Genomic DNA, 14,379 nt, shown 5'->3' with positions numbered 1-14,379 from the left:
AAAACCACTAGAACTCTTCAGTGAATTTGGTAAACTGGGAGGATACAAGATTAATTAACAGAAATATCTGGCATCCCCATACACTAGTAACAAAAGACCTGAAAGTGAATTCAAGGAAACAATCCCATTTACCATCACATCAAAAAGAATAAAACACCTACGTAAGGAGGCAGAGGATCTGTACTCAGAAAACTATAAGATACTGATGAAAGAAATGAAAGATGATACAAACAGATGGAGAGATATACCATGTTCTTGGACTGGAAGAATCAATATTATGAAAATGATGACACTACCCAAAGCAATCTACAGATTCCATGTAAACCCTATCAAATTAACAATGGCATTTTCCACAGAATTACAAAATATTTTACAATTTGTATGGAAACATGAAAGACCATGAATAACCAAAGTAATCTTGAGAAAGAAAAACGGAGCTGGAGCAATCAGGCCCCTGACAGGATTACAAAGCTAGAGCAGTCAAAATAGTATGGTACTGGCACAACAACAGAGTATAGGTCAATGGACAGGTAGAAAGTCCAGAGATAAACCCATATACCTATGGCTACCTTATCTATGACAAAGGAGGCAACAATATATAATGGAGAAAAGACAGTCTCTTCACAAAGTGGTTCTGGGAAAACTGGATAGCAAATGTAAAAGAATGAACACCATAGACAAAAATACTCAAAATGGGTTAAACACCTAAATGCAAGGCCAGATACTAAAAAACTCCTAGAGAAAAACATAGGCAGAACACTCTGACATTAATTACAGTAAGATCTTTTTCAATCTACCTCCTAGAGTAATGAAAATAAAAATAAAGAAAAGGGACCTAATTAAAAGTTTTTGTATAGCAAATGAAACCATAAACAAAATGAAAAGATAACCCTCGAAATGGAAGAAAATATTTGCAAATGAAGGAACCAACAAGAGATTAATCTCCAAAATGTACAGACAGCTCAATATCAAAAAAGCAAGTAATTCAGTTAAAAAAAAAAAAAGCACATAAGATCTAAATAAACATTTCTTTAAAGAAGACAGATGGCTAAAAAGCACATGAAAAGATGCTTAACACATCACTAATTATTAGAGAAATGAAATCAAAACTACAAAGAGGTATCATTTAATACCAGTCAAAATGACCATCCAGAAACAATAAATGCCCGGAGGAGGTGTGAAAAAAAGGGAACCCTCCTACACTGTTGATGGGAAAGTAAATTGGTACAGCTACTATGGCGATTCCTTTTTTTTTTTTTTTTTTTTTTTGGCGATTCCTTAAAAAACTGAAAATAGCAGGGCTTCCCTCATAGCTCAGTTGGTAAAGAATCTGCCTGTGATGCAGGAGACCTGGGTTCTATTTCTGGGTCAGGAAGAACCCCTGGAGAAGGAAATGGCAACCCACTCCAGTATTCTTGCCTGGAGAATCCCATGGACAGAGGGTAAGCAAGAGTTGGACACGACTTAGGAACTAAACCACCACCAGCAACCATATAACCTAGCAATCCCACTCCTGGGCATATATCTGGAGAAAATCATAATTCAAAAATATACAAGCACCCCAATATTCACTGCAATGCTATTTACAATAGGCAAGACATGGAAGTGTCCTAAATGTCCAGCAACAGAGAGTGTATAAAGATGCGATACATATATACAATAGAATATTACTCAGCCAAAGAAAAAGAACAGAATTATGCCATTTGCAGCAACATGGATGGTCCTAGAAATTGTCATACTGAGTGAAGTGTGACAGACAAACAGTGCTGTAACACTTACATGTGGTATCTTAAATGATACAAATGAACTTATCTTTAAAAAAAGAAAGTTGTAGATGTAGAAAACAAATTTAAGGTTAGCAGGGAGTAAGTGGGGAGGGGAGAAACTGGGAGATGAGGATGCACATATACACACTACTATAATAAAGCAGATAAGAAGGACCTACTGCACAGCACAGGGAACTCAATACTCTGTAATGACATGTATGAAAAAAGAAACCTACAAAAGGGAAATATACACACACACTCACAGCTGATTCATTTTATTGCACACCTGAAACTAACACCACATTGTAAATCAACTATACTCCAAAACAATTTTCAAAAAACAAAAATGACTTAAAAATAGTTATAATATAAAAAACAAACAAAAATATGAAAAATAACAACTGTTGGTGATATGGAGAAGCTGCAATCCTCATACACTGCTGGTGGGGATGTAAAATGATGTAGCCATTGTGGTGGAAAGTTTGGCAGTTCATCAGTTAAAGCTGGAGTTACCATATGACACAGAAATAAAACATGTCCACGTAAAATTCATTCATGAATGTTCATATCATTAGTCATAATAGCCCCAAAGTACAAACAACCCAAAAATTCATCAACTGATAAATGGTTAAATAAAATGTGGTATATTTATACTATGGAATATTATTCAGCAATAAAAAGAAATAAGTACAGATGGATGCTACATGTAGATGAACCTTGAAAACATGGAGAAAGAATCCAGTCACAAAAGGTCACATATTACATAATTCTAAGTTTATGAAATGTCTAGAATAAGTGAATCTATAGACAGAAAATGTATAAGTGATTGCTAGGAACTGGGGTACCCAAGGAGAGAAGGGAATACCTGCTAATGGAGATAGGGCTTCTCTCTGGAGTGATATAAATGCTCTGGAATTGGACAGTGGTGATGGCTTCATGACTCTGTGACTACTAAGAGAAAAAAACTGAATTTTTACTTTAAGAGTGAATTTTAAGGTATTTGAATTTCTCCCAATGAAGCTCTCAAAAAAGCTGTAACTAAAAAAAGATAGGGCTCTATAACATAATTTGAGGTTCTTAACAAACTTAACTTTTAATAAAAGCTGTGGCACTTAATATACAAGTTATTGAAAAAAATCTATCATTTTCTCTTTCCCAATGAATAATATATAAAATAGACCTCAGTGATGTTCTGCAACAAGGACCAGTGCAGATGTAGAATTTTCACTTTAGGTGAACCTTTAAGAAAGCAAAGGGCTACAGAATACCTTGATTGCTCTAACTCCAGTGAACTGCAGACCTATGAAGAAGCAATGGCTCTTCCATCATTCTTCAATCCTGAAAATAAAACTGGAAACTTGTATTCATATCTGGCTCTACTGTATTATGTGACTGGAATAAAATCACTGTGATTCTAAACTTTTTCAAGTATTTCATAATTTTCAGTCTTGCCTTCTGAAGTCAACACCTACTGTTTCAGTTTGCTCTGAATCCTTTCCTTTTAGGATAAGGCCCACCACTCAACTAAGGTGATTCTGGCATGAATCACCAAATACAGTGCATAAGACCCAGCCCTGGCCAAGACCATGGGGTCCTGCCCCTTTTCCCACAGGGACTGGTCGAATTCAAGGGCAGGTGTTCCAGAGAAGACAAGAGTCCTTTTGTGGGATCTGATTAGTGGACCCCAGAAAAGGAGGTGATCTTTCTTCTTTTTGGATCGGAGACTTTAAGGATTTGTGCTTTGGCGGCTGGAGGGCGGGGGACGGGACACTGGCCACTTCCCCATTATGGAGAGAGGGCCAGCCTGAAAATGAGGTCAGGAAACAGAAAAAAAACTCAGGAGAGGGAGGCCAGAAGGCCTGGCTGCACAGTCCCAGCTTTGCCTAATGAGTGACATTAACGTTTCGAGGTTGTTACTGAATGAATCAGTGCAGGGGAAGCATTTCTTCACCAAGCAGTCAAACACAATTTATTTTGGAACTAAATAGTACAATCTGAATAAAAGAAAGTTTTAGCCTACACCTTCCAGATGGATATTTTATCATCAGGCTGCATGCTGATTCTCACGGTCCCACCCCTGGCCTCCACAGTACTGACAAAGGATGCACAAATTGTGTCATCTGGTTGAGAAGTCAGTGGAAACTACAATCTTTCCATTCCGTGTGCTTCAGAACAGTTCTTAAAACACATCTATTATGTTCTCAGCTCACAACTATTCAATTAAATTTTTATTCTAAGAATAACTCAGAGCAAGAGAATCGTTTATACCTACTGAAAACCAGAACTCATCCATTTTCTTGTTTCATGGAGAAAAAAACTGGTCCACCTGAACAGATGTAACAAAAAGTATGTTTCTTATTTTGGCTTCTCTGGTTTAATGACCAGAGTCCTTTGTTGTTTTCATCTTGGTTTCAACATAGTAGTATCAATATCCTTTTCTTCCCCTGAATCTTGATCTGGCATCCAACTGAAAATAAATACACAAGTAAATCATAATTTGGACACCATAATCAAACACAGTTTTGGTAACAGGTGTTACTACATGAGAGGAGTAAACCAGCTTCCAGCAAATCAAAAAGGCAACTGTCACAGCTCAGGGCAGGAAAAAAAATAACAGAGGGAAAGATGGCATTAAAAACAAAAATTCCATTTACGGTCACAGGAAGAATTTTCTTCTTGAGTCCAACTTACATTTATCTTTTTTTCTGGAGTACACTCAATATACATTATTCTTCTAACAAAGCTGACTTTCTAATTAAGCTTTATTTCGGTTAATATTCAAGTGTTTTTAGAGTCTTTATGTAGTAACTGAGGAAAGAGCCATGAAATATATGCAACACACAGCCATTTTGAGATTACAAATCCTTAAATTGCTACTCATCGGTCAACTGCATATTCTCTGACTTAGGCCTCACAGTACAGCCACTTCTTAAGTGGTGCCTCAGGATGGAGGGTCCTAGTCAGTACAGAAGGCAAAACTGCACAGTCAATACCATTTCACAGAAATCCCAGAGGAATGAATTAGTTTAGAGCTAAACTCTATTAATAAGGACAACACAGCCAGCGTGGGACAGACCACTATTTCTTCATCTGAGCACTAGATACAGTAGCTAAGAGCCACATTTTCAAAAAGTAAGTACTCTTCAAACAGGGGAATCATGATCAGGATGATGAGATGCTATTTATTAAGAGGGCACAGCCAATTCAAACCTACCATCTCACCTTCACTCTGAGTTACATACCCATTGTTTGAAATATTAAGCAAAATTACCAGCACAATTTAAATCATTTTATTTCAGGTTTTTGCCAACTGAAGTTGCAACAGTTAGTTCCTTACACTGGAGGACTAACAGTAAGTCCTAGTCTTGAAGAAAGGTGGCAAGATCTCTTAAATCTGCTAAAAAGTTCCCAATACTGCTCTTTCTGAAGTCAAAGTGTGAATGAAGTTCTGCCTTGTACTGATATTTAGAAATGGTCAGAAGCATGTTTACTTTTTACTCAAGATTATTACAAATGTCTGCAGAAGGCAGATAAACTGTGGAAAAGTTTTACATGTTCTGATTTCTTAATGTTCTTTGGAGATCAAAGCCTGAGCTTCAGGATGGGAATTAACACGGAGTTTATTACAAATCCAGTCATTGTGATTAACAAGGACACCTCATCGCCTCCTACACTAACTGTTCTTTATGACTTCTCAATTATATAAACATGATTTAACATTCTTGAAAGGTCTAAAGGCTTGCATTTTACAAGGGTAACAAAACTGTGTGGGAGAAGGCAAGAAAATCCTCTTTTACTACATTAAATGACAGGAAAATAGGGCAAAGAACTGTATCACTTGAGAAAGCATTGCCAAATTTAATCTCACTTTACACCTCCCTGGATCTGATTAGTTAGCAAAGTTTTTCTCCAGCCTCCCAGATTATAATATCCTATGTGCTCTGCTTCTCCTATCAACAAAAGGAAAGGGATTTAAGTGCTGCTGACCAATCAAGAACATGTTCAAGTTAAAGTTGCTGCTGTTTTTAAAGCAATGTTCATTTTTGTGATTTCTTATTTTCTTTTCACAAAGACAAAGCTCCTGGTTTCTATTCCAAAGACCTTTGTAGATCTTTGAATCAAAGAACACTAGAGTAGAAACCATGAGATTTGTGATGTCCTTGAGGCTGTTTCTCCACAGTTCATCACTACAGACTCAAACACAGGTGCCAACATTTCTTCTAGTCACACCCACATGTAAGGCACGGGGCACACACTCTAGACTCCCACATTGTGGCTGTGTAACTGCCAAATGACCCAAATACACAGGGATCAACATCAACTTTTTTCCATTTGTACTTGCCAAGACCGTGGTCTTAACTCTTTTTTAGAAATTTATGAAGTTCAGCTGCTGTGGTCAGCATAACAGAGCAATCAGCAGTGGGTTTCCATGAACCTCACATTAATTCACTGGGTGAGAAAAAATACATTTTTTTTCCCAAGTGACATCACTGCAATCTATTTATAATTACTAAGTCACTCACATATTTAAATCCACAGAGCTAATTTTGAGCATAAGCTTTTAAAAATCTTTAGCCACTTACCATTGATCTCTTACACTCAAAAAATGAGTATTTCAAAGCTTTGCAGTTTCCTTCCTTCAGACACTGCCGAGGGGATTTTCCTTCCTATGACACAAAAACAATATAAATATATGGAAAATTCTCTCACAAAGTACCAAAGTAACTGTCCAGTTTTGTTTTTTTTTTTTAAGCTAAGCAAAAGGAGAAAACAGTAATTTATATAAGAAATAATTCATAAAAAAAAGAAATAATTCATAAATCATTTTAACTCTCGGTACCTAAGGAGAAAAGGATAAAATAAAAAATGTGTAAAATAATTTGGGGGCACTTTAAGGATACCCTTGAATTCTTGAAAACACTGGTTTCCATGCGGCACTTTTCTTTAAAATGTTTATATAAAGATCTAGAAACTGAAATCTCTAGCTCCTTATGTGTAAGAAAGGAAAAGAGTGGAGGTGAAAGCAGTACTGGGGTTTCTTCAGTGTTTTTCAAACTTACACACTCAAGGAGTCCTAAAGACAGGGGAGATGGTGTGTGAGACACGGCGACAGAGGCGGGAGAGAGAGGGCATGCAGGTGAGAGTTCAGGAGCACTGGGAGCGAAGGGGAGGGCTTTGTCCTAGAAGCCAGGATCAGCTTGCTTGAAAGTCTCCAATTACATTATCCTTTTACACAAGCAAGTCTACCTGGAACACATCTTTGCATTTTCCCACCCCTTACCTTCACACAGTCAAGTTCTCTATTCTGAGAAGCTCACTGAGTAAGAATTGGAAAAGGAAAGTGAAGTTTTTAACAGAATTTATATATACTGGTGAGGAAAGATCTTCTTGGGCTCAATGTGTAATTAACTTGTCTTTAAGCAGTGAAAGCTCATAAGAGCTTAAGAAAATTGGATTGAACCATTCCCTTTCTGCCAACAAGACAGGATATTGTTGAAGTTCACTAGCTGGTACTGCTATAAGATTAGTGCTATTTCTGACTCTTAACAAATAATAAGACTTTAAAAATCACACTTGATAAAGTAACTGTGAAAGCAGATAACAGCTAAAATTTAGTAGTATTTTAGTAGGTAAATCCCAGACAACCATTGGTTTTTCAGACAACCACTTGCAGCAAGTGGTGGCTGCGCAGAGCTGGAGTAGCCGTGAGGAGCTATCCCACGTCCAAGGTAAGAGAAACCCCAGTAAGACGGCAGGCGCTGAGAGAGGGCATCAGAGAGTAGAGAAACTGAAACCACGACCACAGACAACTAGCCAATCTGATCACATGGACCACAGTCTTGTCTAACTCACTGAAACTAAGCCATGCCGTGTAGGGCCACCCAAGATGGAGCTGACTGTGGGTCAGATCATGAACTCCTTATTGCCAAATTCAGACTTAAATTGAAAAAAGGCAATGCAAAGAATGCTCAAACTACTGCACAACTGCACTTATCTCACACGCTAGTAAAGCAATGCTCAAAATTCTCCAAGCCAGGCTTCAGCAACATGTGAACCGTGAAATTCCAGATGTTCAAGCTGGTTTTAGGAAAGGCAGAGGAACCAGAGATCAAATTGCCAACATCCATTGGATCATTGAAAAAGCAAGAGTGTTCCAGAAAAACATCTATTTCTGCTTTATTGACTATGCCAAAGCCTTTGACTGTGTGGATCACCATAAACTGTGGAAAATTCTGAAAGAGATGGGAATACCAGACCACCTGACCTGCCTCTTGAGAAACCTGTATGCAGGTCAGGAAGCAACAGTTAGAACTAGACATGGAACAACAGACTGGTTCAAATCGGGAAAGGAGTACATCAAGGCTGTATATTGTCACCCAGCTTATTTAACTTATATGCAGAGTACATCATGAGAAACGCTGGGCTGAATGAAGCACAAGCTGGAATCAAGATTGCTGGGAGAAATATCAATAACCTCAGATATGCAGATGACACCACCCTGATGGCAGAAAGTGAAGATGAACTAAACAGCCTCTTAAAAGTGACAGCAGAGTGAAAAAGTTGGCTTAAAGCTCAACATTCAGAAAACTAAGATCATGGCATCCGGTCTCATCACTTCATGGGAAATAGATGGGGAAACAGTGGCTGACTTTATTTTTGGGGGCTCCAAAATCACTGCAGATGGTGACTGCAGCCATGAAATTAAAAGACGCTTGCTCCTTAGAAGAAAAGTTATGACCAACCTAGATACCACATTAAAAAGCAGAGACATTACTTTGCCAACGAAGGTCCGTCTAGTGAAGGCTACGGTTTTTCCAGTGGTCATGTATGGATGTGAGAGTTGGACTATAAAGAAAGCTGAGTGCCGAAGAACTGATGCTCTTGAACTGTGGTGTTGGAGAAGGCTCTTGAGAGTCCCTTGGACTACAAGGAGATCCAACCAGTCCATCCTAAAGATCAGTCCTGAGTGTTCATTGGAAGGACCGATGCTGAAACTGATAATCCAATCCTTTGGCCATCTGATGCAGAGCTAACTCATTTGAAAAGACCCTAATGCTGGGAAAGATTGTAGGCAGGGGGAAAACGGGACGACAGAGGATGAGATGGCTGGATGGCATCACCGACTCGATGGACATGAGTTTGAGGAAACCCCAGGAGTTGGTGATGGACAGGGAGGCCTGGCATGCTGCAGTCCATGGAGTCGCAGAGTTGGACACAACTGAGCGACTGAACTGAACTGAACTTTTCCTTTCTGGCATTATTTTTTCTTTTGCATGGTTTTGGTCACTGCCTCCTATAAAATGTTACAGTAACAACTTAACAGAAGCAGAAGAGATTAAGAAAGGGTAGAAAGAACATGTGGAAGAACTATACAAAAAAGCTCTTTATGACCCAGATAACCACAGTGGTGTGACCACTCACTTAGAGCCAGACATCTTGGAGTGTGAAGTGGGTCTTAAGAAGCATTACTATGAACAAAGTTAGTGGAGGTAACAGAATGTTTACCTACTGAAATACTACTAAATTTTAGCTCTTACCTAGCTCACATCATAAGCTCCTTACTGGAAAATTCAGGCTTAAACTAAAGAAAGTAGGGAAAAACACTAGACCATTCAGGTATTACCTAAATCAAATCCCTTATGATTATACAGTGGAGGTGACAAATAGATTCAAGGGATTAATTAGATCTGCCTACTTGATTCTTAAATGAATGATGCAAAGAAAGAGAGGAAATAACAGAATGGGAAAGACTAGGGATCTCACTGATGAAATTGGAGATATTGAGAGAAGATTTCATGCAAGGATGGGCACAATAAAGGACAGAAATGCTAAAGACCTAACAGAAGCAGAAGAGATTAAGAGGAGGTAGCAAGAATACACAGCAGAACTTTACCAAAAAGGTGCCAGAGACCCAGAAAACCATGGTGGTGTAGTCACTCACTAAGAGCCAGATATCCTCGAGTGCGAAGTCATTGGGCCTTAGGGAGCATCACTACAAACAAAGCTGGGGGGGAGTGGTTCCAAGATGGCAGAGGAACAGGACGGGGAGACCACTCTCTCCCCGACAGACACATTAAAAGATCACCTGCGTGTGGAGCAACCTCCACAAAACAACTTCTAAACGCTGGCAGAGGACCCCAGATACCAATTTCTCTGAAATCACGTGGCACAAAGGATAAAGACAAAAAGGGAGGCGAAGGATTTCAGGATGGAGACTTGTCCTGGGGAGGAATTCGAGAAGTTTCCACACAATAGGAAGACGTCTCATAGGTGGAATCAGTGGGGAGCTTTGGAATCTCAGAGGCAGCATAAAAAAATCACCACAGAAATCCTGCCGAAAGGCAATTACCAGCCAAGAAGCAGCTCCCATGCTTGCAACCCCGCAGTGAGTGGGGCTGGGTGCAGAGGTGCGTGCTGCACGGTCGGGCCTTGGGGAAAAGACCGGGGTTGAACGCCATGAGGACTCAGTGAGGGGACCAGCGTGACACAGCACAGACAGAATGGGGAACCCCAAACAGAGGGACAAAGAAAAACAGGACCTTTCCCTCGGGAAGGCTCTAGGGCCGCACCGTAACCCCGGGGGCACTCACAGAACAAAGGGTCACACCCTCACAAACAGCAAAGGAGAGCTGCTGTTTGTGGCTCTCCCTGGAGGCAGAGAGACAGGTGCAGGACAGCCAGAGGCGAAAGGCAAAGGGCCACTGCAGTCTCAGCCCCAGGGACCATACTTCCCACCAAGCACCGAGCAGGCTGCCAACCGCTCACCACGTCTTCCCGGGGTCCTGGATGGTTCACATCTGCCGGCGGTGTCACAGCCTGAGACCAGCTCCCCTGAGGAAATGCACAGCCCACCAGGGACTGTGCCCTCGCGGTGCCCCCGGGAGCCTGAGCAGCTTGGACGTGGGAGGTGCACGCTGCCTGGGGCTGTGGCGACCCCCGTGTGGCCCATCCCCTGCAGGTGCTCCCCACGCAGGCCAGTGTGCTTTGTTTGCAGCGTCCCTCCCCCTCCAGAGCACAGCTGAGCAAGTGAGCCCATATCAGTGGCCACTTTCACCCTCTCGTCAGGGCAGAAATTGGGCACCGAAGAGGGACCTGCAAACAGAGGCCAGCCTAAGCAATGAAAAGCAGGGGGCACCGCTCCAGAGCTGGCAGGTGCAACAGATTAAAATCCTGCAGCTAAGCTGTGACGGTACATCTGAGGGGCAACCACAGACTTTGAGAACAAGTACAAGCAGAAACGAGGGAATATGTGACACTGAACTGACCCCACACTACCCACAACAGCTCCAGAGACATTTCTAGATATGTTTTTCTTGTTATTACTTTTAAAGTTTTTATTATTTTTAAATTCCTTTTTTTATTATTATTTTATCTTTTTTCCCCTCTTTTTCCCCGTTCCTTTGCTTTTTCTTTTTTCTCTCATACTGCCCTAATATGCTTCTTTAGTACTCCTTTAACTTTTTTTAAAATAGCCTACTTATATCTTTCTTTAAAAAAACTTATTTTTTAAATAAATTCCACATTCTCTATTTTTATGTTTGACTCTGGCTTTTTGTATATTGTACTTTTGGGAGCCTAATTTTTACTTTAGGTTTTTAACTTCTGCTTTTTGAGCTTTTGTTATTAATTTTGTATCTTTGAGAGTCTAATTTTCAATATGCAATTTCACTTAGGGATTTCATTACTGGCTTGATTGGTCCCTTCCCTTTTGACTCCCCCTTTTCTCCTTCTGATCACCTGTATCTCCTTTCTCCCTCTTCTCTTTCCTGTATAACTCTGTGAATCTCTTTGTTTCTGGATGTGGAGAGTTGTTTCATCATTAACCTAGTGGTTTTGTCTTCCGTGCTGTGTGGCTGAAGTCTTGATGCTACTGTAAAAGGTGGGGACCAAAACCCAGAGGCAGGAGGCTCAACTCCAGAACTTTGGACCAGAACAAAACTCCTGACCCCAGGGAACATTATTAGATAAGGGCCTACCCCAAAACCTCCATACTACACTGAGATCAAGGTCCACCCCAAAACCAGCCACCTCCAGTGCAAGACACCCCACACTAATCCTCCAGCAAAGCAGGAACATGACACTGAACATTAAGAAAAAAAAAGGCTGCCCAAAGGTATACCAAAACCATAAACTCACTACTGGACACTGCATTGCCCTCCAGAGAGACAAAATCCAGCTCCATTCACCAGGAAACAGACACAAGTTCCCCAACCAGAAAACCTTCACAAGTCACTGGGCCAACCCAACCCACAGGGAGCAGACTCCACAATTAAGATCTATGACCCTCCAGCCTGCAGAAAGCAGACCGTAAACACAGAACATTAAATAAAATGAAAAGGCAAAGAAATACCCAGCAGGTGAAAGAATATGAAAAATACCACCAAACCAAACCAAAGATGAAGAAATAGGGAGTCTACCTGAAAAAGAATTCAGAATGATGATAGTAAAGATGATACAAAATCTTGAAAACAAAATGGAGATACAGAAATGTAGACTAGAGACACAGATTGAGAAGACATAAGAAATGTTTAACAAGGACCTAGAAGGAATAAAGAACAGCCAATCAGTAATGAGCAATGTAATAACTGAGATGAAAAATACTCTGGAGGGAACAGTAAAGTAATTGAGGCAGAAGAAAGGATAACTGAGCTGGATGATAGAGTGGTATAAAGAAGTGAAACAGAGCGCAAAAAAGAACAAAGAACAGAGAGAAATGAGGACAGCCTCAGAGACCTCTGGGACAGTGTTAAGTGCCCCAACATCCGAATCACAGGCGTCCCAGAAGTCAATAAAAGGAAAGGACGTGATAAAGTACTGGAGATAACAGCCGAAAACTTACCTACAACGGGGAAGGAAATAGCCACCCAAGTCCAAGAAGAGAGTCTTATACAGGATAAACCCAAGGAGAAACACAACAAGACACATATTAATCAAACTAACAAAAATTAAACACAAAGAATAAATATTAAAAGCAGCAAGGGAAAAGCAACAACTAACACACAAGGGGCTCCTCATAAGGATAACAGTTAATCTTTCAACAGAAACTCTGCAGGCCAGAAACAATTGGCAGGATATATTTAAGTGATGAAAGGAAAAAGCAACCAAGATTACTCAACCCAACAAAGATCTCAGTCAGATTTAAAGAAGAAATCAAAAGCTTTACAGACAAGCAAGAGCTAGCCGAATTCAGCACCACCAAATCAGCACTTCAATAAATGCTAAAGGATTTTCTCTTGACAGGAAACACAGAAAAGGTTTATAAAACAATAAAGTAAATGGTAATGGGATCATACTTATCAATAATTACCTTAAACATAAGTAGGTTAAATGCTCCAACCAAAGACAAAGACTGGTTGAATGGATACTAAAAAAACAAAACCCCTATATAATGCTGCCTACAAGAGACCCGCCTCAAACCAAGGGACACATACAAACTGAAAGTGAGGATGGAAAAAAGTGAGAAAAAAGTGAAAACCATTGTTTTGGGGTGAAATGCCCTGCAGATATCGATTAGGTGTGTGTGGTCCAATGTATCACTTAAAGCTTGTTAATTTTCTGTCTGGATGATCTGTCCGTTGGTATGAGTGCGATATTAAAGTCCCCCAATATTTTTGTGTTACTGTCAAGATGGAAAAGATATTTCATGCAAATGGAGACCAAAAGAAAGCTGGAGTAGCAATACTCATATCAGATAAAATACATTAAAAAAAAGAACTGTTATAAGAGACAAAGAAGGATACTACATAATGATCAAGGGGTTAATCCAAGAAAAAGATGTAACAATTATAAATATATATGCACCCAACATAGGAACATCTCAATACATAAGGCAAATTCTAACAACTATTAAAGGGGAAACTGATAGTAACACAAAAATATTGGGGGAGTTTAATATCCCACTCACATCAACAGACAGATCATTCAGACAGAAAATTAACAAGCTTTAAATGATACATTGGAACACACAGACCTAATCGATATCTGCAGGGCATTTCATCCCAAAACAATGGATTTCACTTTTTTCTCAAATGTGCATGGAACATTCTCCAGGATAGATCACATCTTGGGCCACAAATCAAGCCTTGGTGAGTTTTAAAAAACTGAAATCATTTCAAGAGTTTTTTCTGATCATAATACTGTAAGATTAGATAACTACAGGAAGAGGAAACCGTAAGGACACACAAACACATGGAGGCCAAACAACACGCCTCTGAGTGACCAGCAGACCACTGAAGAGAGAAAAGGAAATCAAAGCATGCAGAGGGACAAATGATACTGAAAACATGACAACCCAAAACCTACGGAATTCAGTGAAGCAGTGTAAGAGGCAAGTTCACAGCAATATAAGCCTACCTCAAGAAACAAAAGAAAAATCAAATAAACAACCTAGCCTTATACCTAAAGCAACTAGAAAAAGAACAATAAAAACCCAAAGCTAGTAGAAGGAAAGAAATCATAAAAATCAGCAGAAATAAATGAAAAAGATATCGAGAAGATAAACCAAACAAACTGTTAGCCAAACTCAAGATAAAAAAGAGGGAGATTACTCAAATCAATAAAATTAGAAATGAAAATGGAGAAATTACAACAGATAACACACAAATACAAACAA

At 39.7% G+C, this 14,379-nt stretch overlaps 1 protein-coding gene across 1 annotated transcript in view; it reads right to left on the bottom strand.

Moving 5' to 3' along the window:
• Positions 1-3,708: 3,708 nt before the first annotated feature.
• The window catches only part of COA5 (cytochrome c oxidase assembly factor 5), a 30,768-nt gene continuing 20,097 nt past the window's right edge, over positions 3,709-14,379 (bottom strand). The window contains exons 2-3 of the mRNA XM_065929749.1: positions 6,350-6,433; positions 3,709-4,233 (exon numbers count right to left, since the gene is read on the bottom strand). Of these exons, the coding sequence (XP_065785821.1) occupies positions 4,192-4,233; positions 6,350-6,433 (126 nt within the window). The 3' untranslated portion in view covers positions 3,709-4,191. The remainder of the gene's footprint in view (positions 4,234-6,349; positions 6,434-14,379) is intronic.

The sequence above is a fragment of the Muntiacus reevesi genome, chromosome 3 (assembly GCF_963930625.1).
Source record: "Muntiacus reevesi chromosome 3, mMunRee1.1, whole genome shotgun sequence".
Classification (NCBI taxonomy): domain Eukaryota; kingdom Metazoa; phylum Chordata; class Mammalia; order Artiodactyla; family Cervidae; genus Muntiacus; species Muntiacus reevesi.
Note: the sequence above shows the minus strand (reverse complement) of the source record. Positions and strands in the feature narration are given on the sequence as shown.